Raw genomic sequence first — 27498 nt, 5'->3', positions numbered from 1 at the left:
GTCGTGCGGCCCCGGATGCCCGGGCCCCGAGGGGCTGCCCGCGGCCTGGCCCCTGCGATGCGCCGGGCCGGGACATCGGGGCTGCTGGCGCTGCTGCTGCTGGCGCTGCTGGGCCCGGGCGGCGGGGCCAAGGGGGGGCCGGCCGGTGAGCGGGGCACGGGCGGGGGCGGGGCGCTGGCCCGCGAGCGCTTCAAGGTGGTCTTTGCGCCGGTGATCTGCAAGCGGACCTGTCTGAAGGGCCAGTGTCGGGACAGCTGTCAGCAGGGCTCCAATATGACGCTCATCGGAGAGAACGGCCACAGTACCGACACGCTCACCGGCTCTGGCTTCCGCGTGGGTGAGGGCCGGGGGCGCTGGCTGGGGGCACAGGGAAAAGCAGTACCAGGCAGGAAGCAGAGTGGATCATTTGGGCATAAGAGATGGGTACAGCGATCGGAGATCTGGGGGCCAAGGGGCTTGAGAGGCTGCAGTCCTTAGGAGCGAGCCAGAGTTGAGGGGCTGCAGGGAAGCCTGGACTTAAGTATTGGATTCGGGTTGAGGCTTGGACTGGGGTCCCGGATGACGCAGGCTTCTTAGGACGTGCTCAGTTCTAAGAAGGAGCAGACCGGGGTTGGAGAGATGAGAGCCGGGGTAGGAAGTCCAGAGAAGCAGGTAAACATTTCCCTAAGAAACGGACATCTTTTAAAACTGTGTAGTTTGTCATGGTGGAAGGAGACACCTGTGTTCTCTGGGAGGAGGAGCTAAGGTCAGGACTCTGCTGAGGGAGTTGGTTGTTGGCAAAGTCTAGGGGGGAAAGCTTTGAGGCCTAATAGTGGGGTGTTAAGAAGTGGTACAGGCCTGGAGGGGGATCGTTTTGGGTCTTCAATCAGCTAATCCATTTCATATATCACTCATAAGCTCCAAACATCTCAAAGGCCCCAGAGCTGCCTCCACCTCCTGGTCAGCTTAGAGCCCACCCCTTCCTCAGCATCTCTTTAAAGAGAAGGCCTGGGGCTCAAGACTCCTCCCCTGGAGCCCTGCGGGCCCGGCCAGGGGGAGGTGTCCCAGCAGTAATTACCCTCCTGGACAGGGTAATTAGGCCATGCCCAGGATGGTACCAGGAAAACAGCCCCTCTCACGAATTCCTTGGTTTACTCACAGCTCCAGACCAAAGGAGTCCCCGTCATGTGTTTCACAGTTCTCATGAGGGGTGTGTGTGTGTGTGTGTGTGTGTGTGTGTGTGTGTGTGTGTGTGTACAGGGACATGCACAGACTTTGGCATGGCCCACTGAGATTAGTTCGCGTTCTGTGTGTCTCCAGTCACTGTCTGGGAGTGTTTACACAGTAAGCCCGTGTTTGTGTCAGAATGAGTCTGTGTGTGTGACGGGATGACTGTGCATGGGAGTGTATGTGTGACCAGCCTCTCAGGCCCCCTGCCTGGTCATCCTGTGCAGGCTGCTGTCTTTATCCATGCTGCCCACATCCCCCAGGCTCAGTGCCCGGGCCACAGTGGGAGGGTGTCACTGAGAGGTCACTCTCACCACTGTGGGTGACTCACTGGAAGGCAGGAAGGAGAGGATCCTGCCTCCTCTGGCCGGGACACACCTCTGTTGCCCTTGAGGCCTGGTCTCTGGAGACGATGCAGGATGGGATGGGCTAGTCTGGGATGCTCTGAGTACACCCTGATGATCAGGAATGAGTTAGGGTTGCCCTCTGTGAGGACACAGCCACCTTCCCACCCCCAGAAAGTGGAGCAGCCTTGGAACAGGCAGGAGAGGGCTGGAGATGGAGCTCAGGGACACAAGACACAAGTCTTTTCCTCACCCCTGTACCTCCTCTGGAACACAGAGCTGAGGATCACCAGGCCTTGTCCTCCAAAACACCTTTCATAGTGGGAGAGGCAGACCCTCTCAGTTGTATGACCACAACTCAGGAAAGTGCCGGCCAGGCTGGGCAGGGAGTGGAGAGCGAGGAAGATTCCTATCTAGGAGAGAAGCTGGGCCCAGAAGGGTCCGGTCTGGACATGCAGCAACAGTGAAGGACTCTGGAATAGGGAAAGGAAAGAGATAAAACCGTGAGAATACTGGTAAGGGGTAGGTAGGTTCTGGGCCAGAGGTGTGCAGGGGAAGAATAGAGGGAGTCGGACTGAGAGAAGGTTCTGGAACATGGCCTCAAATGTTCAGACAGGGAGTAGAACAATAAGATGAGTGAAGGGGTGGGGTTCTTTTTTGCTAGAACTTTGCCTGAGGCGGGTCTCTCCAGTCACACTGGGGTTGTGGACAAGTGGGGGAGAGGCAGAGACCCTGAGAAGGGTGGGAGATGACCTCAGGGGACACTACAGAGGCTGTAACTGGGAGGGCTGGAGTCTGAGCTTAACAGACAAGAACTTCCAGCTGGACAGAGAGAGGTCCTGAGTTCTGTCAGTATCCTGGGCCAGATCCTGGTGAGATTAGACATGTCCAGTCGTTGGTAGCTGTATGAGCTGGGGTAGGTAGCGAGATGGAGGGAGGAGGTGAGGATGAGCTAGGGGACAGACTTGAGACCTGAACTAAGGGGAGAGCTTTAGCTCTCACTTCTTCCATCTGTACCACACTGGGCCAAGCATCTGTTCAAGGGAACATTGCCACCGTGGATGAGAGCCCAGAAGCATGGGCAGGGGAAGTTGCTCAGAGACATAAGGGCGAATGACCAGGATTTCAGCCTGGAACTTAAGATTTCAGAATCCATCACGGATAGAAAGGTGTTGATGACCCACAGAAGGCCATTTCCATGTGTGTGACCTGTTAGAAAAGTCAGCTTCCCAATTAGGGCAGAGCCCATACGTGGAAGGAAGTTGAGCCAGGATGTGGGTGATGATGGCCTGGGGACTGAAGAGCAACCAGGCCCTGACCCCTGTCTCCTCCGCAGTGGTGTGCCCTCTGCCCTGTATGAACGGTGGCCAGTGCTCCTCCCGAAACCAGTGCCTGTGCCCCCCGGACTTCACGGGGCGCTTCTGCCAGGTGCCTGCGGCAGGAACTGGAGCCGGCACCGGCAGCTCAGGCCCCGGACTGGCCCGGACTGGGGCCATGTCCACAGGCCCGCTGCCGCCCCTTGCTCCAGAAGGCGAGTCTGTGGCTAGCAAACACGCCATCTACGCGGTGCAGGTGATCGCGGATCCTCCTGGGCCGGGGGAGGGACCCCCTGCCCAACACGCAGCTTTCTTGGTGCCCCTGGGGCCAGGACAAATCTCAGCAGAAGGTACTAGGAGACGGGCAACCCGGGGGTGCTGAAATGGGCAGGCAATAAGGGTGGCTAGATCTGGGCGCGCGTCAGGCCCTGGAGGAGCTCAGCGACGAGACCCTCCAGACGCCGGACAACCCTGAGGCCACTGCGCCCCGCCCCCCCAGTGCAGGCTCCGCCCCCCGTGGTGAACGTGCGTGTCCATCACCCTCCTGAAGCTTCCGTTCAGGTGCACCGCATAGAGGGGCCGAATGCAGAGGGCCCAGCCTCCTCCCAGCTCCTGCTGCCGCATCCCAAGCCCCCTCACCCGAGGCCACCCACCCAAAAGCCACTGGGCCGCTGCTTCCAGGATACACTGCCCAAGCAGCCCGTGAGTAAATCCGCAATTCCAGAAGAACAATCCTTCTATCTCAGGGTCACCCTTCCTATCGGGACAGCATGCAACTGAGTGTCACAGGTTAGGGCTGGAAAAGAGCAAAGGGGCTTCGGGAGGGAGGCAAGTGGGGGCGGGGCACTCTGATTACTCTCCACATCCCTCTCTCTAGTGTGGCAGCAACCCTTTGCCCGGCCTCACCAAGCAGGAAGACTGCTGTGGGAGCATCGGTACTGCCTGGGGACAAAGCAAGTGTCACAAGTGCCCACAGCTCCAGTGTGAGTGCCTGGCTCGGCGGTATCTCCCTTAGGGTGACCCAGCGATCTTCCTCCGCATCCCTGCACAGGCGTCTCCAGCCCTATGCCCACCAGATGATCTCTTTCCTCCCAAGAGCCCGCCCTCTCTTCTCCCCTGCAGAGCCCCAGTATTTCCTCTCCTTGTTGCTATTGTGTCTGTCCTTTCTCTGCAGATACAGGGGTGCAGAAGCCGGGACCTGTACGTGGGGAGGTGGGTGCTGACTGCCCCCAGGGCTACAAGAGGCTCAACAGCACCCATTGCCAGGGTATGGTCAGCTGGAGAGTCTGGACTGTGGGGTGGGCAGGTGGTCACGGTGGGGTGGTGTCCCAAAGTGAGAGAGAGGGAACTCTAACTAAAGCAGAAGCCTGAAGAGTATGGAGCAGCTTGCGGGCACCTCATGGCCCCAGCTGCAACGATCAAACTGCTATCACAGACATCAATGAATGTGCAATGCCCGGCATGTGTCGCCATGGAGACTGCCTCAACAACCCTGGCTCTTATCGCTGCGTCTGCCCACCCGGTCATAGCCTGGGCCCCTCACGGACACAGTGCATTGGTGAGACTTGGACTCCTGGCCCTGGGAACCCACAAGGCATGGATGGGAGGGGCACAGCTCCAACCAGACGGAGTCGGAGGTCACAAGAAATCACCAGTGGGTTAAGGGCTGATAGCAGAAGCAACAAGGCCCAGAGCGGATAGAATCAGTGAGTCACATGAAAGCTTGAGGTTAGAGCTCACAAGAGGTCAGATGAAATCAGGGTCCTATAAATCACTGGTTTGATGAGGAGAACAAATGAAATTTAGAACTCGAATCAGAAGTCAGAGGTCACAAAGGTGTCAGGAAGTCACAAGAATTCAGGGCCACCTATGGCTCGAGAGTTGACTGAACCAGAGAGGCAGAGTCTGGAGCAACTGGGCTGAGAGAGGACAATGTTCAGGTCCTGCCCTCACTACCACCCCTGCAGCCGACAAACCAGAGGAGAAAAGCCTGTGTTTCCGCCTGGTGAGCCCTGAACACCAATGCCAGCATCCTCTGACCACACGCCTCACCCGCCAACTCTGCTGCTGCAGTGTGGGTAAAGCGTGGGGGGCACGTTGCCAGCGCTGTCCAGCAGACGGTACAGGTCAGTCAGGCGCATGGGGTAGGTAATGTGGGGAGAGGAGCTGTGTGCCTGCCCAGGAATTCACTTGCTGTGTCCACATCTTGACCACAGCAGCCTTCAAGGAAATCTGCCCAGCTGGGAAGGGGTACCATATCCTCACCTCCCACCAGACGCTCACCATCCAGGGTGAAAGTGACTTTTCCCTTTTCCTGCACCCCGACGGACCACCCAAACCCCAGCAGCTCCCTGAAAGCCCCAGCAGAGCACCGCCACCTGAAGACACAGAGGAAGAGAGAGGTCTGGCCTGATCCAGTGACTCTAGATCCACAGATAAGACTCACAGCCTGTCTAAGGCGGTGGTTCTCAACCTGTGGGTCCTGATCATTTTGGGGGTCACATATCAGATATTTACATGTTATGATTCATAACAGTAGCAAAATTACAGTTATGAAGTAGCAAGGAAATAATTTTGTCACGGGGGGGGGGTCACCACAGCATGAGGAACTGTATTAAAGGGTCACAGTAATGCCAGGTGTTGGGGGGTCATAGTATTAGGAGGGTTGAGAACCACTGTTGTAAGGTTTAAATCCCTAGCCCAAACCACTGACCCCAGAACTTACCGCTTACCCTCAGCCTCGATTTGACCATGAGCTATCACTTCCTAGACTAGCTCAATGCCAGGAGGTGGTAGCACATGCCTGTAATTCCAGCACTTGGGAGGCAGAGGCAGGTGGATCTCTGTGAGTTTGAGGCCAGCCTGGTCTACAGAGTGAGTTCCAGGACAGCCAGGACTGTTACACAGAGAGACCTTGTCTGGAAAACAAACAAAACAAAACAAACAAACAAACAAACCTAGCTCAACCATTGCTCTCTAGACATGACCACTAAAGCAAACATACCATAATCCCAGGATCTAAGCGTTGACCCTTGACCCAAAGGCATGACTTTTGAACTCTCAGAGATCGCCCCTAGTCATACAGCCCCAGCTGTTGCTCCTTGATCTTGACCTCCCATCCTGACATTTAATATCTCATCTTCTCTTTTAGGAGTGACCATGGACCCAGTGAGTACAGGAGGCCAGGTGGAGGGGGTGGGGAGCCAGAGGAAGCAGGGAGGGCTTATATTGCTGTCAACCACAGCCAGTGAGTGAGGAGCGCTCAGTACAGCAGAGCCACCCCACGGCCACCACCTCACCTGCCCGGCCTTACCCAGGTGAGCTCGGCACTGCAGGTGAAGGCAGTTCTGGGGGGGGGGGGCTCCGGTGAGCACTGAGTAGTGGAGCCTGGGTGTGGCCTGCAGGGGGTAGGAGGCTCAGTCACCAGCCTTGCTCTCTGAAAAGCCCCTCTTCTGCTTGCAGAGCTGATCTCTCGCCCCTCCCCGCCCACCTTGCACCGGTTCCTGCCAGACTTGCCCCCGTCCAGAAGTGCGGTGGAGATCGCCCCGACTCAGGTCACAGGTAAGGCCTGCCAGCTGGGCCACATTCTGGATAGGCTTCCCATCAGCTTAGGCTCCCTCCTTCCGTCACTTCCTAGGCTAACGGGTTAGCACTTGCCCTGACCTGGGAGCTGGGAAGTTCCAGGGGGCCTGCTAGTATGATGCTCAGCTCAATCCGAGAGTATTCACCATTCAGCTCCTGTGTATTGAGCACCTACTACGTGCCTCCCAAATAAACCGCAAGCAAAGCAAATGATGGAGCCAGGTGTGGTGGCTCACACCTGCAATCCTAATACTCGGGAGGTGAAGGCAGAATTGCCTAAAGTCCAAGGTCAGTCTGGACTGGACGATCGTGTGAGACCTCCAAAGCAGATCAATAACTAAAGTCCAGCATCTCTTATAAATGCTATGAAAAGATAAGTGAGAGAAGACTGGAAGTCTGAAGGTTGTGACTTTAGGTAGCAATAAGAGGTTGGGGGTGTATGAATGTGTGTGTATGTGAATGTGTAACATTTTAAAGATTGCTAGACATTCAAGAGAAGTGGAGAGGGACATGCAGATTCAGAAAAAGAACAATCCAGCCAGGAGGTGGTGGCACACACCTTTAATCCCAGCGCTCAGTATGCAGAGACAGAGATCTCTGTGAGTTTGAGGCCAGCCTGGTCTACATAGTGAGTTCCAGGACAGCCAGGGTTGTTACACTGAAAAACCCTGTCTCAATAAACCAAGAGAGAGAGAGAGAGAGAGAGAGAGAGAGAGAGAGAGAGAGAACATTCCAGAGAAGTTAAGTCTGGGCAAAGGTGTAGAAAAGTATGAATCATTGGTGGAGGAGGGAGAAACCACAGAGAACCAGGGGAAGGCCAGTTCATGGAGCCACCATAACAAACAGGCTTGGGTTTGATGCCAGAAGCTGTGAGAAGTTTCTGCAAGGACTTGAGCATTATAATGATTGCCAGCACAGACTGAGCAGTCTCTGCCAGGCTCTACGTGAAGAGCTTCACAAACTGAACACCATTTCACTTTCTCGTATTCTGAAGGGAACAAATGCTTGCCTCATTTCCAGATGAAAAAGAGCTGTGGCTCAGAGAGGTTTAACCATGTGTCCCGGGTCACAGTGGAGCCATATCAAGCCTGTGACATGGACTCCAAAGCCACAGTCATTAAACTTGACTGAAACCCTGAGTCAAGATGAGCTCCTGAGATGAGGGCTGGGGTGGAGGTGACTGCGCCCTGGGGATTGTGAGGATGTGGAGGACAGGTACCTGGGAGGAGAGCAAGGAAGCCTGTAGAGAGGTACTCCAGCCGAGAGCAGCCTGCAAATGGCCGCTGGTCAGGTCTGGTTTAGGCAGAACAGCTCTCATCCTCACCCCGGGCTTCCTGGGAAAGGCCGGGTCAAAGGGGAGAGGAGGAGATGGAGCCTAGGAACAAGAGGGTGAGAAGGGTCCTCCGTCTGATCATCTGGACAGAGCTCTGGCACGAGCTGGGCTCCTCTACCACTGGAAAATGGAGGACCCAGGTCCTTGGAACACGGGGAGCTGAAGTCACTGCCTAGAAGATATTAATAAGCCTGAGACTACAAGGTTTAAACTGCCGGGGTGACTGGGAGGATGTTATCTCAGAGACCCTTGGGGAAAGTGTATTGAGGTGACGTGGGTCAGGCTCTTGGAATGTTAGGGACAGAAGTAACAGAGGTGGCAGGGATGGCAAGGACACGGGGGTCCTATCTGGAGACTTTCTGCAACAAGGAGGGGCACTGGGATTATTTGAGGTGAAGTTCAGGAGCTCCTAGGATTCAAATACCCATGTGCAGAAGCTAGAGGTCCCTCTGCGACCAAGCTTTCCTGAGCAGTGGGGCTGGGGTGTCAAGCATCTACCCCTGGAGTGTGGCAAAAAGCAGGTATTCCCTAACCAGCCCCTTGACCCGATCCACCCATGCCGCAGAGACGGATGAATGCCGATTGAACCAGAACATCTGTGGCCACGGACAGTGTGTGCCTGGCCCTTCCGACTACTCCTGCTACTGCAACCCGGGCTACCGGTCACATCCGCAGCACCGCTACTGCGTTGGTGAGCGGGACTGTGGGAGGCGGAGTGGGGCGGGTGGCCCAGGGGATAGCCGGGGCTCTCAACCTGCCTTTGATGTCTCCTCCTGGCCTGCCCGTCCTTTCAGACGTGAATGAGTGCGAGGCGGAGCCGTGTGGCCCCGGGAAAGGCATCTGCATGAACACTGGGGGCTCCTATAACTGTCACTGCAACCGAGGCTACCGCCTCCACGTGGGCGCAGGGGGACGCTCGTGCGTGGGTGAGCACCGACGACCCTGGGCTACCCTGGGGATACTGGGTGGGGCCGGCTCCCACCACCCGCCCCTTGCCCATTGCACGCCCTGTCTTCGCTCAGACCTGAACGAGTGCACCAAGCCTCACCTGTGCGGCGACGGCGGCTTCTGCATCAATTTCCCGGGTCACTATAAATGCAACTGCTATCCCGGCTACCGGCTCAAAGCCTCCCGACCGCCCGTGTGTGAAGGTGGGGTACCCGTCCAGATGAAAGCGGGCTTTTATAACTGTCCCTCGACCTAGGGTGGGGCCGGGAGGCCTGCACCCATCTATGGTCCTCTGAGGCGGGAGTCAGGAAATCCCAAACCGGTCCATTTTGCCTTGATTTGTGACAGAGGGAGGCCCTGTCATGTTGAGCACCGGACCAGCCATGTTGTCCCCAGACCTGTCCTCTTCCTTTTCCCTTCCGTGCAGACATCGACGAGTGTCGCGACCCTAGCACCTGCCCCGATGGCAAATGTGAAAACAAGCCTGGCAGCTTTAAGTGCATCGCCTGCCAGCCCGGCTATCGCAGCCAGGGGGGCGGGGCCTGTCGTGGTGAGGGCGGTTCAGACTCCACGCGGGGGGCGGGCCTCCTGGGAGTAGAGCCCCTCCCCTAGCCCTGGAGAGGGGAGCCTCACCCTTAGCAGCTTGCAAATTGGTGTAGGGCACCGGGTGACGCTAGTGCTCCTCCCTGCAGACATCAACGAGTGCTCCGAGGGCAGCCCCTGCTCTCCCGGATGGTGCGAGAACCTTCCTGGTTCCTTCCGTTGCACGTGCGCCCAGGGATACGAGCCCGCGCCGGACGGCCGGAGTTGCGTGGGTGAGCTCCAGCATGCTCCGCAGACAATGGCTGATGTCCTCAGCCAAGCAGCTGGGATTTGGAGGGTGGATTTTTTTTTTTTTTAATGTAGATGAATGCTTTACCTGTTGCATGTACGTGCACCACGTACATACCTGGTGCCCTCGGAAGCCAAAAGGCGGGACCAGACCTTCTGGTACTCAAATTATTGGCCTCCGTGAGCTGCCAAGTGGGTGCTGGAAATCCAACCCCAGCCCTGTGTAAGAGCAACAAATGCCCTTAACTACTGAGCCATCTCTTATCTCTCAAGAGATGAGGATTGGAACTTTTGCTTGCAAATCTTGTTAATGTGAAGGAAAAAAAGGTGTCAGACTGAAGGATCATTAGTCCTCTTCCCTGTGGTAATGTTTATTATGGACCAGAAAAGCAGGCTGGAGGCAAGGAATTCAGAGAAACTGGGAAACTTGACAGGCTTGTCTACTGCAGGGCCAGGAGCTGAAGGAAGGCGGCCTGAGTCTCTCTAAAGGACCGCAGGAATTAGCTAAGCAAAGGACAAGAGAACAGCATGCATGGTGGTCAGATGAAATGAGATTGGTGGCCTGGAGTGGCCATGGGATGCTGTGATATTAGAACAACTTTGGCTAGGGAAGTCAAGGTCAAGGAGAGGGGGGAGTGATGGCCCCTCCCAGAGTCTGCTTTGGTGACTCCATGGGGGATGCTGTTCACTGGGAGGGGCCCCTTGAGAGGGAAGGTGCTGAGCCTGTCCATGGTAGATAAGCTGGGTCGGGAGGTCTATTTGGGTCTCGCAGTCAGAGGTGCTGAACTGAGAAGTGGAGCGGTGTGGGTTGGCAGTCTTGTCCACATGGAACTCTCAGTTGTGGACTACGGGGCTATAGGAAGTGGAGGTGAGCCTGTGTACCAACGAGGCAGCATTAGGTAAGAGCATCTAACAGAGCCTCATGGACACCGAGACTAGGGGAGGCAGGGGCAGATGAAAGGGCATCAGGAGATGGGAGCAAAGGAATTGTAGGCTAGTGAAAGGTGGCCGGGCTTGCAGAGCACCATCTGAGAAGCTGGGGCCCTAAGCAGTATGAGACGAGAGGACACCTCTCCTCTGGTGAGTGTGGAAGAAGGTTGGGAAGACATGAGCTCCTTAGCATCAAACATGGCTGAAGAATCCTGGGAGCACTTGGCTCGGACATCATGCATGGTTTGTGTGTGGGAGCGGGGCGAGGGCCCCCGAGGCTCGGCTCTAATGCTCCAGACAAATGGGCAGCAGAGGGAAAACAGAAGCCGGAAACCACCTCCAGCCTGGGCCCCTGACACTCCTCTGTGCCCTGCAGACAAAGATGAGTGTGAGGCTGGGAATGTGTGCGACAATGGCGTCTGTACGAACACTCCAGGCTCCTTCCAGTGCCAGTGCCTCTCTGGCTATCATCTGTCCAGGGACCGGAGCCATTGTGAGGGTGAGGGATCCTAGAGCCTGGGCGCTGGCCTGTTCCTACCTACCCCAGGATCTCCACTGCCCAGGTCCAGTCCCCATCCAGATCCCAGTGGTGGTTTGGGGGTGTGGGAGTGACCCAGGGCTCTCAGAGTAGGGAACTCTGATAGCTCCAGGCTGTGTATATGGGGTCAACCCCCTGAGATTCTCCAAACCCTGGTCTCCACAGACATTGATGAATGTGACTTCCCTGCGGCCTGCATTGGGGGTGACTGCATCAATACCAATGGTTCCTACAGATGTCTTTGTCCCCAGGGACATCGTCTGGTGGGCGGCAGGAAGTGCCAAGGTATGCGGAGTTGGCTGAGAACTCACAAAGGAGTGTTGGGCAGTGTGATCTGACACGGTGTAGCCTTTCTGTAGTCTTTCCATTCGTCCATCTGTCCATCCATCAATCTATCTAGCTCTTGTTTGTTTGGTAACAAGGATCATGCCTCTGAGTGTTGCCTACTACATTCCAGTTTCTGTCAGCTTTTTGAGATTTCATTTACTCTTGTTTTATGTGTATATGTGTTTGCCTGAACTATGTCTGGGCACCACATGCATACAGTGTCCACGGAGGCCAGAAGAGGGCGTTGGAGCTGCAGGTGGTTGTGAGTGGACAGTGGGTGCTGGGTCATGTGGAAGAGCGGCCAGTGCTCTTAGGGCGGAGCCATCTCCATCCCCTTGCTCAGCTCTTTACAGATGGAGTAGTCCGACCCATCAACTCTTCTGTATGTAGGTCACCACCAAGTGATGCCTGCAGACCTCGTTTGCCAAGTGCTATACTAGATATCTCAGCAATAACCTGGGGCTCCTCAGTTGGAGGGGAGAGTGGAAATGAGTCTCAGGTTCAGGGGAAAGGTGCCGGGAAGTTACTTAAAGGGAGATGGCTATGGAGCGGGGACTTGAAGCTAAGGGGTCTCTCAGCAGGGGCTGTGGGTGGGAAGGGGTCTCTCAGCAGGGGCTGTGGGTGGGAAGGGGTCTCTCAGCAGGGGCTGTGGGTGGGATTTTACCCCAAGAACCGGTTGCAAAGTTCTCATTGTGTGTCTTAGAGGAGAGGGAAAGACTAGGTCTTGAGCCAAATTTTGGGAGGAGCAGCAGAGTGATGAGCCAAGTTGGATGACTTTATCTGTCATTCCACCTACATGGGAGGCTGAGGCAGGAGGATCTCAAGTTCAAGACTAGCTTAGAACACAGGCCTTGCTTCAAAGACTAGCAAATATGTGATGGGACAGGAAGGTAGTGAGGGGTGTGAAGGTCTCCAAATGCCAACTGAATCAGGAGTTCATTGCCAGGAGGACCTAAGGGTTTACCAAGACTGACACCAGGGAGTGTCACAAACCTACCCACATAGACAGACCCAAGGGGACACGTGTTGTGTGCGCTTTAAAACCAAAGGAGAAATTCAGGTTCGGAGCCTGTGTAAGGCATTTGGGCACACCCCAGGAAAGAGGGGCTGGGTGTCTGCAAAGCTGAGCTTGCTCCTGTTTCCTGCTCTCCTAGACATAGACGAGTGCAGCCAGGACCCAGGGCTGTGCCTGCCCCATGGGGCCTGTGAGAACCTGCAGGGCTCCTACGTCTGTGTCTGCGATGAGGGCTACACACTCACCCAGGACCAGCATGGGTGCGAGGGTGAGTACCCTCCCCTTCCCTCAGACTGGCTAATCCTCGGAGCTACAGCTGGGCTGAGATGGGCCCTGGTTCCACCTTTCTGAATTCCCAGAACAGGAAGAAATCCTCTTTGCCTGAGAGAAGTGGGGTGAGCTAGACCTCTCACTAGGAGATCAGGGGAGTGGGTGCGGTTTGGGGTACAGTAGACAGGCCGAAGCTACTGTCTCCATCAACTTGAACTGTCACCCCTCCCCAGAGGTGGAGCAGCCCCTCCACAAGAAGGAGTGCTACCTTAACTTCGACGACACGGTGTTCTGCGACAGTGTATTGGCCACCAATGTCACGCAGCAAGAGTGCTGCTGCTCTCTGGGAGCTGGCTGGGGGGACCACTGCGAAATCTACCCCTGTCCGGTCTACAGCTCAGGTCAGAGGAACACACCCCTGTTCATCGGGAAGCCATAAGGGCTTTCCCTCTGGGTAGCTGGGAAAGGAGGAGAGAGCAGGCCTGCGCTCAGACCCGCTGGCTTCTCTGGCCCCGCAGCTGAGTTCCACAGCCTCTGCCCTGACGGAAAGGGATACACACAGGACAACAACATCGTGAACTACGGCATTCCAGCCCACCGCGGTAAGCTTGGTTTCTGGGTCTGCCCCTCGCTGGGTAAACCCCATTTCTTGTACCAGCTTGATCCCAACATTCCCGCCAATCATCTGCCTTGGGTTCAACTCTCCCTAAGCCCTGCGCAGGTGTCTCAGGCCGGGGCCTGCCCCTGGGCACTCACGCTTTCCTTGGTCACACAGACATCGACGAGTGCATACTGTTCGGGGCAGAGATCTGCAAGGAGGGCAAGTGTGTGAACACGCAGCCCGGGTACGAGTGTTACTGCAAGCAAGGCTTCTACTACGACGGCAACCTGCTGGAGTGTGTGGGTGAGCACAGCAGCGGCTGGCGCCCGGGGAAGCGGCTGCCCTGATCCGGGCCGCTCCTGTCGCCAGCAATTCTGTCTCCCCGCAGACGTGGACGAGTGCTTAGATGAGTCCAACTGCAGGAACGGAGTGTGTGAGAACACGCGCGGCGGCTACCGATGCGCCTGCACGCCGCCCGCAGAGTATAGCCCCACGCAGCGCCAGTGTCTGAGCCCAGAGGAGATGGGTGAGGCCCAGGGGATCAGCGTGGGGAGCAGGAGGGGCCAGAGCCCAGACTGAACTGTGATTACCTCCCCCCCCCCATGCCCCGTAGACGTGGATGAGTGCCAGGATCCGGCTGCTTGCCGCCCTGGCCGCTGCGTCAACCTCCCGGGCTCCTACCGCTGCGAATGTCACCCACCCTGGGTGCCCGGGCTCTCCGGCCGCGACTGCCAGCTCCCTGAGAGCCAGGCGGGTGAGGGCGACTTTCGTCCTGGGCCGATTGACTTTGAGTCCTGTCGGGGTGATGCCCCCGGGCCACAGTCCGCAGGTGGGATGGGACCGAGGTGGGCAGTCCCGCCCTCCCTCCTTGCTGATGAGGGTCTTGTTCACAGAGCACACCCCAGAGCGACGTGAAGTGTGCTGGGGCCAGCGAGGAGAGGATGGCATGTGTATGGGGCCCCTGACCGGACCTGCCCTCACTTTTGATGACTGTTGCTGCCGCCAGGGCCGTGGCTGGGGCACCCAGTGCAGACCATGCCCGCCACGTGGCACCGGTGAGCTACCCCTGAGGGACGAGGGGTAGGGACTAGAATAGTGTTGCTGACTCTTGACCTATTTCTAGGGTCCCAGTGCCCGACTTCACAGAGTGAGAGCAATTCTTTCTGGGACACGAGCCCCTTGTTACTGGGGAAGTCTCCGCGAGGTTAGTGCGGCCAAGGGAGCAGAGGTGTGGATTGGAGGCCATCAGTGGGAGCCGGTGTTGATATCTGTATTCTTCTGGCCCGCATAGACGAGGACAGCTCGGAAGAAGATTCGGATGAGTGCCGCTGTGTGAGCGGCCGCTGTGTGCCGCGGCCAGGCGGGGCGGTGTGCGAGTGTCCGGGCGGCTTTCAGCTGGACGCCTCCCGCGCCCGCTGTGTGGGTGAGCAGGACGTTGGGGACAGGAGGGCAGAGCCAGCAGGAGTTGGGTGGCACCACACTGTGACTTAACCTAAGACCGCATCGTCACCCCACCTTGCAGACATCGATGAGTGCCGAGAGCTGAACCAGCGGGGGCTGCTGTGCAAGAGCGAGCGGTGTGTGAACACGAGCGGCTCCTTCCGCTGTGTCTGCAAAGCTGGCTTCACGCGCAGCCGCCCTCACGGGGCCTGCGTGCCTCAGCGCCGCCGCTGACGGCACCTCGCCTGCACCTACCTTGCTGATCGTCGAGGGAGTTTCTACTGACAGTGGAGACAAGCATATCCCTGTCCAAATCAGAGATGGACCCAAGGACCCTCGGGGCCCACAGATCTCCTTCCTGCGCCCCAACACCCAAGGGTGCTCCTGTCTGCAGAGTGCTGTCTGCTTTCCTCCCTGAGGATGATCCCTAGAAACTGCGAAGTCAGATCTGCCCCTTTAATTTACTCTTGGCTTTCAAAGCAAATTTATATTCACATCCAAAAGTGGTTGGGATGGCAGCACCAGGAGCCACTGCTTGGGAGGGGCTAGGCTGAGCTGGAACCCAGGATGTGAAATAGAATTTATTGTGGCTCTGATTATGTACACTAGATGTGCCTGGCCTGGTGACCAGGCTCACATGGTTTGTACAATAAATACATCCGCCAGGCCTGCTCTCCAGTGACTGGAAGTGCCCGGGGTGGAGTGGGGGGTTAGGGGTAGGGTTTTCAGTCCAGTTTCCGGGCTCCCAGCTTCATGGGCCCCTTGGTGGCCTTCTTCTCTGCCCGCTTGGCTTCCATTTCCCTCCGCCGTTCCTCACGCTTTTTCCGTGCCAGCTCTGCCTTCGCCTGTCCTGGGGTCGAAGGGGAGGATGACTGGGTTGAGCAGCGCTCCGCTCCCAGCCCTGCCCTCCCCAGACCCGTTCCCCCTCCCCAGACCCGCTCCCCCAGCCCTTCGTGGGAAATACTCACTGCTCTCGGCCTCCAAGCCTTCCCAGTTGTCTTCACCCCAGGAGTCTGGGTCTGGCCTGGGCTGAAAGGAAAATGGGGGCTTCAGTGGGTCTCAGCTCCCACAGCAGACCACCCCAAGCTGTGCTCTCCACGGGCCAGTACCTGGGTGCTGGGACGACCCGACAGGGCAGCAAAGGGGTCACTGGGCTCCGCACCACCCCAGTTATACTCGCTGGCTAGCCGGGTGCCTTCTGGGGGTGGCTGCACAGAACTGGACTCCTGCCAGCCCTGCTCCCAGGAGCCCTCGGCTTCCCAGCTGTTCCAGTCTGACTCCAGAGGTTTGTGCTCTGGGTGGCTGACCTGTGAGCAAACAATGGGAAGAGAGGTAGGCTGGTAGAGAGAAGAGCCAAACAGTGCTCCACATATATCCCCTGCCTGACCTAGCCCACCTGTCCAGCTCGGCTCCCCGGGCCCTTGACACTCCAGTCATCCTGCTGTGCCAACACCGATTCGGCTTCCTGCTGTGGGGTGAGGAGGAGAAAGGCATGACCGGCGATACTCTCCGCCCTCGAGAGGGCAAGTACAGTTAGCCACGGCTCAGCTGCCCTTTGGTTTTGGTTTTTGTTTGTTCAGTTGGTTTTTTTTTGGAGGGGGGAAGAGTTGGTTTTTTCGAGACAGGGTTTCTCTGTGTAGTTTTGGTGCCTGTCCTGGATCTCGCTCTGTAGCCCAGGCTGGCCTCGAACTCACAGAGATTCGCCTGGCTCTGCCTCCTGAGTGCTGGGATTAAAGATGTGAGCCACCTCCACCCGGCTACACTTCAGTTTTTTATTGTTTCTGAGACCTACCAACCCTCTCCTTTCTGACCCAGCTCTTGGGGACCCGAAAGTTGAATAGTGCTCAGCGGCTGGTGCTGGTCTATCATGACCATTCTGTGAGGCCACCTACCAGGAGGCCGTGCAGATGAGGGCAGGCCCAACTCTAATCTGTGCACTCCCCTGAAGGGTGGCCTGTGGTCGAGCTGGGCTTCCCTGGTGAGACCTCCTCAGCCCGCTCACCTCTAAGCTGCCCCAGTCCTCGTCGTCCCATCTGTCACCAGTGGCACTGTCTTCTGCAGTGTCCTCCTTGTCGTCTTCCTGTGTCTCCCAGTGGCCTGAGGTCATCGGGGTGTCGGGGGCAGGGGCTGGAGTAGGGTTTCCTGGGGAACAAAGAGTCTGAGCTCTCGGGGAGGGGTAGAGGTTGCCAAGCAGCAAAGAGTGAAGGAGAAGGGTACCAGGGAGAGTGGCCAGCATCCCCATCCTTTCCGTTCCTGTCACTACATTACGTGACAATAGCAGCTCTCAGCCCTCAGCCGCTGACGCAGTGGGCCTGGGATACTCACCCTCTGGCCCTGGTCTCTGGGGCACAGGGGCATCAGACGGCAGAGGCGTGGGGTGAGCACGGATGAGCTTAGAGGTGAGTGAGGACACCCCGGTCACGGCCCAGCCTGCCCAGCTGGCTGCAGCTCCTCCTGTTCCAGGGCTGGATGCTGCATGGACATCCTTCTCTGGATAACGAGAGACAAGCAGCATAGGCTTCATGGAGAGAGGACAGAAGGGCCAGCTCTGCAACAGTGGTCCACAGCAAACCCTCCCTTGTCTGCTCAGTCCTCTCCACTATGGAAGAGGAAGCTGCTTGCTGGGGTTTCCCAGCTTTCAGATGCTCCCATGGGATGGGCATAGCAGGGAACAGTAAAGGACATAGCGAAGGGAAAGAGAACAGTGTGGGCCACTCACCCACTTCTGCCAGTTGGGTAGGATCCTCTGACACAGACTCCAATTTGGACAGGAAGCTTCGGATGGTCTTAAAGGCCTGTGGAGTAGCAAGAAGCCAAGTTGGGTGCTCCAGGACTGCAAGGGATTGCCAGGCCTCTGGGAGATTGGCTATCCCTGAGCCCAGCCCTGGGGTCTGCCTTGGCTGTGCCTTACCTGGTCCCGCACAGACTTCTCAGGGTCCACAGTAAGGCCGCAGAGCACAGGCAGGATCTTGTGGGCGCAGTCATCCATCGAGTAGAGATTGTGTGTGGCTGCAAAGCCCAGGACGCCCGCAACCCGGGACGGCGCAAACGGGTCCTTAGTGGCCCGGCTGAAGGCAGAGGTGAGGACCCTGTGTCTAGTCTGAGAGCCCAGATTGAAAAGGGAAAGGATGCTTCAATGTACAGAATCAACAAGGGGTCCCAACTACCAGACCTTACTTCCCAGGACAGGGGCCATCCACTGGACCCAAGGTCTGAAAATGTGAACGTATCACTCATAATTTAAAAGAAGAGGGCTCTAGTCCTACACCTTGAGGCAGTGTGGAACCCAATGATCCAAGAGAAGCCTAGGTACATATTTGTATTCTCTTCTTTTATTATTATTATTTTGGTTTTCTGAGACAGGGTTTCTGTGTGTAGCCTTAACTGTCCTGGATCTCACTCTGTAGACCAGGCTGGCCTCAAACTTAGAGAGACCCACCTGACTCTGCCTCCCTAGTGCTGGGACTAAAGGCGTGCACCACCATGCCCAATTTTCATTCATTCTTGTTAAGTATCCAGGCCTGGCAGAAGTTCAAGTTTATAGACCTCGGCTGAGGTGATGCGTGAAGACTTGGAATCAAGCAGACCTGGGTTCAGAACCCAGATCCATCACCTGACTGTGTGCTCTACGGCTAACTCCACTTCGAGAAGCCCAGGCATTAGGTCTCACGATGCTCCGGGGCTGAGTCTCTGGAACAATGAGGACCCCCACACACATAGGCCTTGTAGCCTAAAAGGAGGCTGCTATCCTTCCACAGCTCTCCAGGACACTCACACTAGCACTGAGGTAGGAGCCGATTTTGCCCAAGCAGACCGTGGTGTTGCAGCGGATGGGGCCCTGGTCATCCTTGGCTTGCAGCCTTGCAAAGTGCTTCATCAGCTCCACGTTGAGGTTGGTCTCGTTCAGCTTTGGGGCCAAGAGCAGCATGGACTGTGGAGCGGAGGGGACAGAAGGTATTGTGAGCAAGAATGGACTCCTGAGAGAGTGCACAGGCCACCAGTGGGCTGTGGCTTTCAGCAGGGCAGTCTTTTTGGGAGGAGAAGGAAGGTCTTCTGAGACAAGGTCTTGATATATCTCTGGCTGGCCTGAAACACGCTATGGACACTAGGCTAGCCTACAACTCACAGCCAGCTTGTGAGTGTTGCCTCTGCCCGAGTGTTGGTGTCACAGGCATTGCAGGTACTGCATTACAGGTATTGCCTGCCATATTGGCTGCTAGGTACTCACATATTAAAAGTTACAAACCCTCCTGCCTATAATCCCCTTTCCCTTTCTGATGAAATACACGTCACCCGTGTATCATCTGCCAGGCCCACTGTCTGTCCCATTCAAGGACAGAAGGACATGCTGTCTGTGTGGACTGTGTCCCAGTAATGGGGCCAGGCAGGCCCTGGGAGCTGCTCAGCGTCAGCTGAAAGTCCCCCAGATCCTTCCCACTTTCAAAGCTGTACCCAGGGACTGGATTGGCAGCATGCATGCATCTGGACCCTCCCACCACACCCACCGTCTCAAACCAAGGCCTGTGTTCCAGAGAGAACCACTTCCCTATCTTGGGAGCCAAGAGATGGCCACTGCAGGCCTGACTCCACCCACCTTGACTGTCTGCTCCCGGATGGCAGGGTTGGTGTCCAGGAAGCCATGCACGACATGGGGGAAGATCTGGGTGTTGACTGTAGGCTCATCGAGGTATTGGATGAACTGCTCCATCTGTGGCCCAGGGTGGGGCATGAGAAGATGGCTGCATCCCCACCAAAGTCACAGGGCTACTCTGGCTTTGGGTGGTCCAGTGCAGACACTGGCCACCAGGTAGCCTCCTGAGCCCAGCCCATGTGCATGTCCTCAGGAGGAAAGTGCTTTTGACAGTTGGACAGGGATGGCCCCGGTGCCTGGGAGTCACCAGTTCTCTCTGGCTCCTAAGAACTTTCTAACATAGAGGCTAACAATTTGTTGCTCCAGCTGTCCTGGGGCTGACAGGAGAAACTGTCCTGCTCTAGAGGAAGAGGACCTAAGTGACTGAGTCTGGAGAGTCCCAAGGCTACAAGAAGCCCTGGGACCAGCTCCACTTCCCAAGAGCTTTCCGGGCCCTTCACCTCTGTAACATTCATGGTAAGGGTTTCTGGGGTTCACCTGTCTAAGACTGGGGGTGATTGGAACCAGGATAGGGTCTGGGAGAAGGACCTGGGCAGAAGCTGGCTGAGACCTCTACCTGCTGGAGGAGGCGGATGCGCATGGCACGGTCAGTGGATGAGAACATCTTCACCACCACGGGGATGATCTTCTGCTGGTACTCCTCAGCACTGAGGAATTTTCCCACCTGAGGAAGGAGCAGGAAGAAGGGCTTGGCCACATCCACAGGGCTAGGGCAACTTCACAGGGTTCCCTCAACTTGTCTGAGCTCACTGCTGGCTTCCAGGCTAGGAATGAGGTGATGGGGGGGACTTAGAGGAGGAAGGCTCTGAAGCAAGGGCTCTATTAGCACAGCTCTGGAGCACAGGGACTGTCCTTCCAAGGGCTGGAAGTCCCCAGCCTCCCTCCCACTGGTCAGGTGGCCCTGGCCCGCTAAGTCCTGAGGACCCTGGGCTTGCAATTACCCTGAATGTGCTTCTCAGCCAGAGCTGTATCCATCCAGGGCTCTGGGTCCCACAGTTCCTGGCTCCCTTTACCTTGAAGAGGGGCGTGAGGACCACAGCCCCAGCATTGCCAAACTCGAAGGCGGTCAGGAGCTGGGGCAGCACCTTGTGCCGACAGAAATCTTCAGGAAACGAGTCCAGACTCTTGCTCAGCTCTTGGAAGAACTTCTGCTTCTCAGCTGGCTCTTTGATCTGGGGGAGCAAAGACAGGGTCGGGGGACAAACAGCCTCACCATGCACACTCCAGACTCAAGTGAGGGTGAGGGCCACCCCAGCCTGGAGGAACGGGGCAATGCTATGGAGCCCAGCTCTCCACTTAAGGGGCGCTCAGGGGCAGCCTCTCCACCTGTAAAATGGCCCTAACAACTCTACCGCTGATTCGACCAGGAAATGTTCATCAACACTGCCAGCAGCCAGGTCTGACCGTCCACACTGTGATGCCAGCACTGAAGAGCTAAGGCAGGAAGACCTAGAGCTGGAGGCCAGCTTAGACCACAGAGTGAGTTCAAGGCCAGCCTAGGCTATACAGTCAGACCCAGGGCTGGCACACAGCCAGCGTCTTCTAGTGACCACCCTTGCTATCCCTTTCCCTTAACCTGTAAGGTAGGCAACCACTGTAGAGATGAAACCCCTCATCAGCACGTCCTCTGCAGCTCACAACAACCCACACGAGGAAACTGAGGCTCAAAGCAGGAAGGATCGCACTTGGCTCCTTGCCTTGGCCTGGTTGGGCACACTGGGTCGAGTTTCTGGAGAACCATAGAAAAAGTCCAGGAACAGGCACAGTCTGCCACTAGACCTGGGCCCAGACAGGCTCAACAGTCCATCAGTCTTCCTAATACCCCCACCTGAGGCTGTAATACCCACAACACAAATTTCCTAAGCACATATTGAAAACTAAAACCTCTACACATAGCATCTCAAATAACCCTCGCACAACTTCATGAGGCAGGATAGCGTCCCCTCAGCAAGCCACAAACAAAAGGAGAGCTTGTTTAAAGACACACAGCTAAGAAGTGGCCAGCATGGCTCTGCAACCTTGCACACTTCAAAACATGTTGTCACTCCCCCATTACAGAAGACACTGAGGGTAAAGGGTACCAGGGCCAGGAGCTGGGCATGGCAGCACATGCCTTCCCCACACTGAGGAGACCAAGGCAGGACTGAGGATTCAAGGCCAACTTGGGCTGCATAGTCAAGCCTTGCCTCAGGAAGAAGAAAAACCCACAAACCCACAGAGGTAGCTTGGCCCAGAACCAGCGACCATGGCCGAAGACAAGGAATGCCCAGGTGGCTTAGTCCAGCATGGGAAGCAAGCTTTGACCCCAGCACAGGGAAGGTAATGGGTAAAGTTCAAAGAGCCCAAATCACAGCCAAGGTCACCCTTCCAGGGAGTCACAGTGGGTTCTCTTCACAGTCCACCCAACATGAAGAGGAGCCCCTGGTACCAAACTCCCACACTCTCCTAGGGGGTTAGGCAGAAAGAGCTCATCTTCAGGGAACAGGTGGCCTGGCACAGTCAGCCATGTGAGGAGAACTCTGTGTAAGAACATTCCTGCTGCCCCCACACTGGCCAGGAGACATCAGGGCTCAACAACTCAGGTGCTTCTTCAAAATAAAAAAACTTTGGTTCCAGGAAGGGTGGGGCATGTCTTTAGTCCCAATACTCAGGAAGGCAGAGGCAGGATGATCTCTGCAAGTTCAAGGCCAGCCTGGTCTACATAGTGAATTCCAGGATAGCCAAGGCTACACAGTGTTACCCTGCCTCAAAAACAGATAAAGTCCTTCCTGCCCTACCCCAACTCTGCACTCTGCTCCTTCAGGGTCGGTGCCTCTGCCCAGCTCCTGAGTCTCTGTGTCCCTGCGTGTAGCTGGGTCAGAGCAGAGCCTCGGTCCTTTGTCACTGTGGTGCCCCTAAGAGCTGGTGGATGCTGTGACTCTCTCCCCTGCACAGATATGGGTGCTGAGATTCAGAGGTGAGGCAGAGGTGCCCCCTCCCCATGTGCTCTTCTCTCTCCTGGGACCATCTTCCCCAAGTCACCATCCAGATGGCTCCTGCCTTTGAGTCTTTCAGGTCCCATCCCAATTCTCTTCTCTGAGGGGGGCCTCAGAACACAAGGTCATTCTCCTTCCAGCACTTACTCAGGGAGCACAGGTTTTCTCATTAACGTTTCCTGTCTCTCTCCTGTAATGAGAGCCCCAAAGGTGGGGACCTGTTCTGTTTACTCCTTGCTGAGTCCTGGAGGGCAGGTCTGACTCTCCTCCCTCTCCAGCACTTCGTGTGGCACCCATGAGGAACAGGTAAGGAGTTGCTGGAGTGACAGGGCAGTCATTAAGCATCTGCTGTGAGTTCAACTCTCCGTAGCAGCCCTCCCTGTCTGCCTCCATGAGTGGATTCAACAATCAGAGACCAAAATGTCAGGAAAGAAGGCACTGTCTATACCACACACATACAGACTACTTTTTCTTGACATTATTTGCCCAAATATCACAGTTTAGTAACTACTTACACATCACATATATCATATAAGGTGCTAATAAGTTAGCTACAGATAATTTAAACACCACAGGAAGAGGGGGTGGGATAATGGCTCAGTGGGTAAAGTATTTCTGTACAAACATGAGGACCTGGGTTCAAATACCTAACGCCCATGTAAGAAGCTGGGCACAGCCCTACACACCTGCAACTCCAGTGCTATGGAGGTGGAGACAGAAGAATCACTGGAAATCACTGGCTCCAGGCTGAGTAAGACCCTGAGTAATGGGAATGAGTCATCTGGGGATAGAGCAGGACACCTGATATCCTCCTCTGGCCTCTGCACATTAGCACATAGCCATGTCCACCTCCTTACTCATGCATATAAACATACACACAGGGTTATGGAAGGACAGAAATGATATGCCAACAATACAATGACATTCTTTATCAGGGACTAGAGCATCTGCCAGTTCTCAAGGGTCCTAGAGCCAATTCCCACTGTGCTGGTTAGTTTTCTGTCATCTGGGAAGAGGGAACCTTAGCTGAGAAAATGCCTCCATCAGATTGCCTGCAGGGGCATTTTCATGATTAATGATTGATGTGGGAGGGCCCACTGTGGGCAGTGACTCTTGCACAGGTGGTCCCAGGCTATAATAAAAAAGCTAGCCGGGCGTGGTGGCGCACGCCTTTAATCCCAGCACTTGGGAGGCAGAGCCAGGCGGATCTCTGTGAGTTCGAGGCCATCGTGGGCTACCAACTGAGTTCCAGGAAAGGCGCAAAGCTACACAGAGAAACCCTGTCTCGAAAAAAACCAAAAAAAAAAAAAAAAAAAAAGCTAACTGCAGGGGCTAGAGAGATGGCTCAGAGGTTAAGAGCACCGACTGCTCTTCCAGAGGTCCTGAGTTCAATTCCCAGCAACCACATGGTGGCTCACAACCATCAATAATGAGATCTAGTGCCCTCTTCTGGCCAGCAGGCATACATGTAGGCAGAACATTGTATACATAATAAATAAATAAATCTTAAAAAAAAAAAAATTAAAAAAGCTAACTGCAGCAAGCCAGTGAGCAGCCTTCTTCCATGGCCTCTGCTTGAGTTCCTGCCCTGACTTCCCTTCAGTACGGACTGTGATTGCATAAGCCAATGAAACATTCTCCTCAACAACTTGCTTTTGGTCATGGGGTCTTAGCACAATAGAAAGTAAACCAGGGCACCCACAGACTCCAAGGAGGACTGTGCTATGCAAACTCTGCCCCAGGCTCCTGGAAAGGAGGCATTATGATCTGTGGAACTTCAGGCATGGAGCGTCACGTGGGGAGAAGAGGCAAAGCCAGGGTTCGCACCCAAAGGACCTAACTCCCCTGCCTGTGCTTGTTTTCACAAATGCAAATTTGAGAGACACCAAAACATAGGTGAGCGGCCATGACAAAGAATCCCAGGGAAGAGTGGAGCGCACCTGAATCTCTTCCAGGAAGAGGTTGGTCTCCACAAAACGGTTGCTCATGAAGCCACCAGGTGCCCGGCAGTTCTGCAGGAAGCGAGCCGGGTTGGGACGGACTTTGGGGTTGGCTCCCACCAGCTCGCAGTAATGGGTCACCAGGGATTTGGGGATCTGCAGGAGAATGTTCCATGTCAGGAAAAGGGTGGTAGATGGTTGGCAAGGAACAAGGGCCTGGACCAGATGAGGTAGGCAGGAGCTGGACACTTACCTTCCCAGGATTTCGCAGGGCAGCTGCCCGAGGTAGGGACCCATTGAACACTTCCCAGATGAGGCAGCCCAGGCGCCACATGTCTGCTGACCTGTGGCAGTAACCCAGAGCTGTTCAGGGCTCCCCTTTAGGTACCAGGCACCCACTGCATTCCAGGCTCTGCCTGTGTCCTTGCACTGACCCCTCAGCCCCAAGCAGTTTGTTTCATTCGCCCCATTTAACAAAGAAGCCCCAACTCAGAGAGCCTCCAACACAGAGCTTCCAATTCAGAGGCCCCAAACACCTAAGGCTATGTCCACCTTGACCAACCACCCTCTTCCTGAGATGCTGGTTCCCGTGCCAGCCGGGCAGCAAAGGCCAGGGGCCTCCCCGCTAGTCCGGGGCCTCCCGCAGGACAGATGAAGGCATAATGATCTCAGTCACCCACCACTCCTCTTTGAGTGCTCTGCTGCTGCTATCAGCCAACTCCGGGGGGTCATACTGCTCAAGCTCAGGGATCCCCTTGCTGGGTGGTCCCCCGCCGTTGCCCTGGGCTGAGTACATGTAGTCCAGACCCCCAAGTTTCCACTCTCCAGCCCTGTCCACAAAGACGGCGGCCATGCAGACATTATTGTGGATGAGGTTGCAGTCGTTGACCAGGAAGCTGAGGGCTTTCACGATCTGGTGCAGCCCCCACGACAGCTCCTGCTCCTTCAGGCCACCCGCTTCTGCTCGTGCCTTGAGGTATGTTCCCAGTGGGGTCACAGCCTCTGTCACGATGTGGAGGCACTTTTCTGTCTGGATAAGGAAAAGGGTATTAGGGCACGGTTTCCGACGAGGAAGGGAAGATGAGGGACATGACCGGGAAAGAGGTAGTGGAGAAGATACCAAATCTGAGGGTGTTGAAGCACTTGGGTACAAAGTGAGGGCCAGAGAACAGTGAGGTGGGCAGATCGGGCGACAGGTACCTCCAACCCATCGATATAGGCCAGGATGTTGGGATGCCGGAGAGTTTTGAGGCGTTTGAAGGCAGCTTTGGCCACCTGGGTCTGCTCTTCAGCTCCCGGTTTCACATCATACACGAAGATGGACACCGCGCTGCCTGTGGCCTGGTGGAGGACACAGCAACCTGAGAGGCGCGGGCTAGGTGACCACTGCAAGCTGCCTGGGCTTCACCAGCTCCGAGTCCGTCTCCAGAGCAGCGAAGGGACGCCGGCGGGTCTCGCCCCAGGACAGCTCTTCAGGAGCTGGCCAGGCTCACGTGACCCCCGTCCTGTCCGATTGTCCGTCCCTCGGTCCTTCCGCCCGCCACGTCGTCACTGCCCGCCCCGCTCCCAAGCCCGTTGCCGGGAGCCTCGGTGGCCACGTCAGGCCCGGCGCGACGCAGCGGTGTCGGCGTACAGACTAGGAAAGGCCGAGGTCGGCCGCGGCCTGCGGAGCAGCGCGGTACCTCACCTTTTTACGGCCGCGGTGCAGGGCCCAAGGCCCGGGCGGGCCGCTCTCGGGGGGCTCCGGACTCAGCTCGAACGGGAAGTCCCGGACCGGGTCCCGGGCAAAGAACCACATCGTCGCCGCCGCGGCGGGCTCGGGAGCCTCCACTCCGGGTCCTCCGGCCGCCCGAGCCGGGGCGGGGCGGGCCGAGGGCGGGGCCACTTTGGCCTGTGGGCGTGTTCTTGTGTGGGGGCGAGTCTTGGGCGGGGCCTCTGTGGGGCGGAGGCGGGGCTAAAGGCAGGCCTGTCGGACAAGGCGGAGCGAGCCGGAAAGTGTTGGGCTTCAGAGCCCCAAGCCGCCCTCCACCGGCTCATCTCTGGCTGGTCACCTGCACGCTCCAAACTTGTGGCCGCGTATAGATAGAAAAACGGAGTGTGATGGAGAGTAGTGGGTGCAACAGTTGAAAGGTTAAGAGGGGACGGGGTCACAAAGGGAGCGTGGCAATAGATCCTTTCTAAGCAAGAGGGCAAGGTATGCGGAGATAGAAAAGACAGGCTACGACCGACGGTCAGATGGGAAAGTAGGGCAGTCAGGAGAATGGTTATCCCTAAGTCAGAAGCTCCTTCTCCAGCGAGGGGCAGATTCGGGGCTCAGTGAGGAAGTTGTTAGAATTACTAGAGTAAAGGTACAAAGAGACCTTGAGAGGAGGGCTGAAGCAGGTGAGGGGTGATGCAAATGTCCTGGGAGCCCAGGAACCCTGAGAAACTGTTCGCTAGGGAAGGATCTCTAGATGCGCTCCATATCCCCAAGGTGGGCTGGCTACAGTGTCCTGCAGGAGCTTGGAACGGAAAATGATGCCCTGGTCATTGAACTGAGTTGGCAGGAAGAACATGGCAAAGCCAGGAACGAAACATTTCCTTCCAGAAATGTCTCTCATCGCCCTCTGCTGGCTCACACCGTCCTATAACTCCCATGCTAGGGGATCCAACACCCCCTTCTGGCCTCTGTGGGCACCTGCACACATGTAGCGTACAAGCTTACAGGCGTGTGGACGCCCTAGTTCTTTTACACTGCCAAATATTTGCGGTTACACTGTGCCAAATAGTCTTCTGCAAAGCAAATAAATAGAGCATGGGAGTGGAGGGTTATTACTAAGTTGTTTGTTCTTAAAACTTGAAGCCACATAGACTGGATTTGATTCCCAGGTTTACTAAAGATGAGCTGTATGGCCTTGAGTTAAGTTTGTTTGTTTGTTTTAGGCTTTTCGAGACAGGAATTCTCTGTTTAACAGTCTTGGCTGTCCTGGAACTCACTTTGTAGACCAGGCTGGGCTTGAACTCAGAGAGATCCACCTGCCTCTGCCTCCAGACTGCTGGACTCACAGGCCTGTGCCACCACCGCCCGGCTAAGTTATTTATTCTTATGTGTGTTTTCTCAGCTGTAAAAGAGTACCATAGTAGTACCTATCCCACAAGGATAGTAGCCTTAAAAATGCTCCCCAAAATGTTCCAATCCTAATTCCTGGAACCTATGAACACGGTACCTAAGTCAATGGGATTACAGATTTTAGGATACATAGATGATCGGG

General features: G+C 56.0%; 2 protein-coding genes across 5 annotated transcripts; one reads left to right on the top strand and one right to left on the bottom strand.

The window, feature by feature from the left end:
- Ltbp3 (latent transforming growth factor beta binding protein 3) lies at window positions 1-15348 on the top strand. 3 transcript variants are annotated; one of them, XM_028855863.2, is made up of 28 exons: window positions 1-337; window positions 2887-3216; window positions 3366-3568; window positions 3744-3849; window positions 4041-4133; window positions 4302-4424; window positions 4834-4992; window positions 5083-5268; window positions 6018-6034; window positions 6111-6183; window positions 6329-6427; window positions 8347-8472; window positions 8576-8707; window positions 8804-8932; window positions 9157-9279; window positions 9422-9544; window positions 10867-10989; window positions 11194-11313; window positions 12510-12638; window positions 12874-13041; window positions 13159-13242; window positions 13416-13544; window positions 13630-13767; window positions 13855-13995; window positions 14135-14296; window positions 14365-14445; window positions 14533-14664; window positions 14764-15348. In XM_028855863.2, the coding sequence occupies exons 1-28, from the start codon at window positions 16-18 to the stop codon at window positions 14913-14915; spliced, it is 3903 nt and encodes a 1300-aa protein (XP_028711696.1). In that variant the 5' UTR covers window positions 1-15; the 3' UTR covers window positions 14916-15348. The 3 variants fall into 3 exon arrangements, with proteins under 3 accessions (XP_028711696.1, XP_028711697.1, XP_028711699.1); XM_028855864.2 differs by lacking the exon at window positions 9157-9279; XM_028855866.2 differs by lacking the exon at window positions 13855-13995.
- On the bottom strand, window positions 15250-26126 carry Scyl1 (SCY1 like pseudokinase 1). 2 transcript variants are annotated; one of them, XM_028855867.2, is made up of 17 exons: window positions 25935-26126; window positions 25448-25588; window positions 24928-25277; window positions 24501-24591; window positions 24248-24403; window positions 20346-20504; window positions 19889-19996; window positions 19276-19389; window positions 18457-18612; window positions 17593-17781; window positions 17401-17476; window positions 17007-17171; window positions 16684-16823; window positions 16078-16149; window positions 15791-15988; window positions 15650-15710; window positions 15250-15531 (listed from the first exon to the last, which is right to left on the bottom strand). In XM_028855867.2, exons 1-17 carry the CDS (start codon window positions 26043-26045, stop codon window positions 15407-15409), a joined length of 2412 nt encoding a protein of 803 aa, XP_028711700.1. In that variant the 5' UTR covers window positions 26046-26126; the 3' UTR covers window positions 15250-15406. The 2 variants fall into 2 exon arrangements, with proteins under 2 accessions (XP_028711700.1, XP_028711701.1); XM_028855868.2 differs by having other exon boundaries at window positions 16078-16146.
- Window positions 26127-27498: the final 1372 nt, after the last annotated feature.

The sequence above is a fragment of the Peromyscus leucopus genome, chromosome 1 (assembly GCF_004664715.2).
Source record: "Peromyscus leucopus breed LL Stock chromosome 1, UCI_PerLeu_2.1, whole genome shotgun sequence".
In the NCBI taxonomy this organism is placed as follows: domain Eukaryota; kingdom Metazoa; phylum Chordata; class Mammalia; order Rodentia; family Cricetidae; genus Peromyscus; species Peromyscus leucopus.
Note: the sequence above shows the minus strand (reverse complement) of the source record. Positions and strands in the feature narration are given on the sequence as shown.

Coding starts and splice junctions, on each gene's coding strand:
- Ltbp3 (XM_028855863.2), top strand. CDS start 16: ATGCCCGGGCCCCGAGGGGCTGCCCGCGGCCTGGCCCCTGCGATGCGC. Junction 3,850..4,040: donor CAAGTGCCCACAGCTCCAGT/GTGAGTGCCTGG, acceptor CTTTCTCTGCAG/ATACAGGGGTGCAGAAGCCG. Junction 4,425..4,833: donor CTCACGGACACAGTGCATTG/GTGAGACTTGGA, acceptor CCACCCCTGCAG/CCGACAAACCAGAGGAGAAA.
- Scyl1 (XM_028855867.2), bottom strand. CDS start 26,045: ATGTGGTTCTTTGCCCGGGACCCGGTCCGGGACTTCCCGTTCGAGCTG. Junction 17,172..17,400: donor TACCCAACTGGCAGAAGTGG/GTGAGTGGCCCA, acceptor CTCGTTATCCAG/AGAAGGATGTCCATGCAGCA. Junction 15,989..16,077: donor CGGGGAGCCGAGCTGGACAG/GTGGGCTAGGTC, acceptor GTTTGCTCACAG/GTCAGCCACCCAGAGCACAA.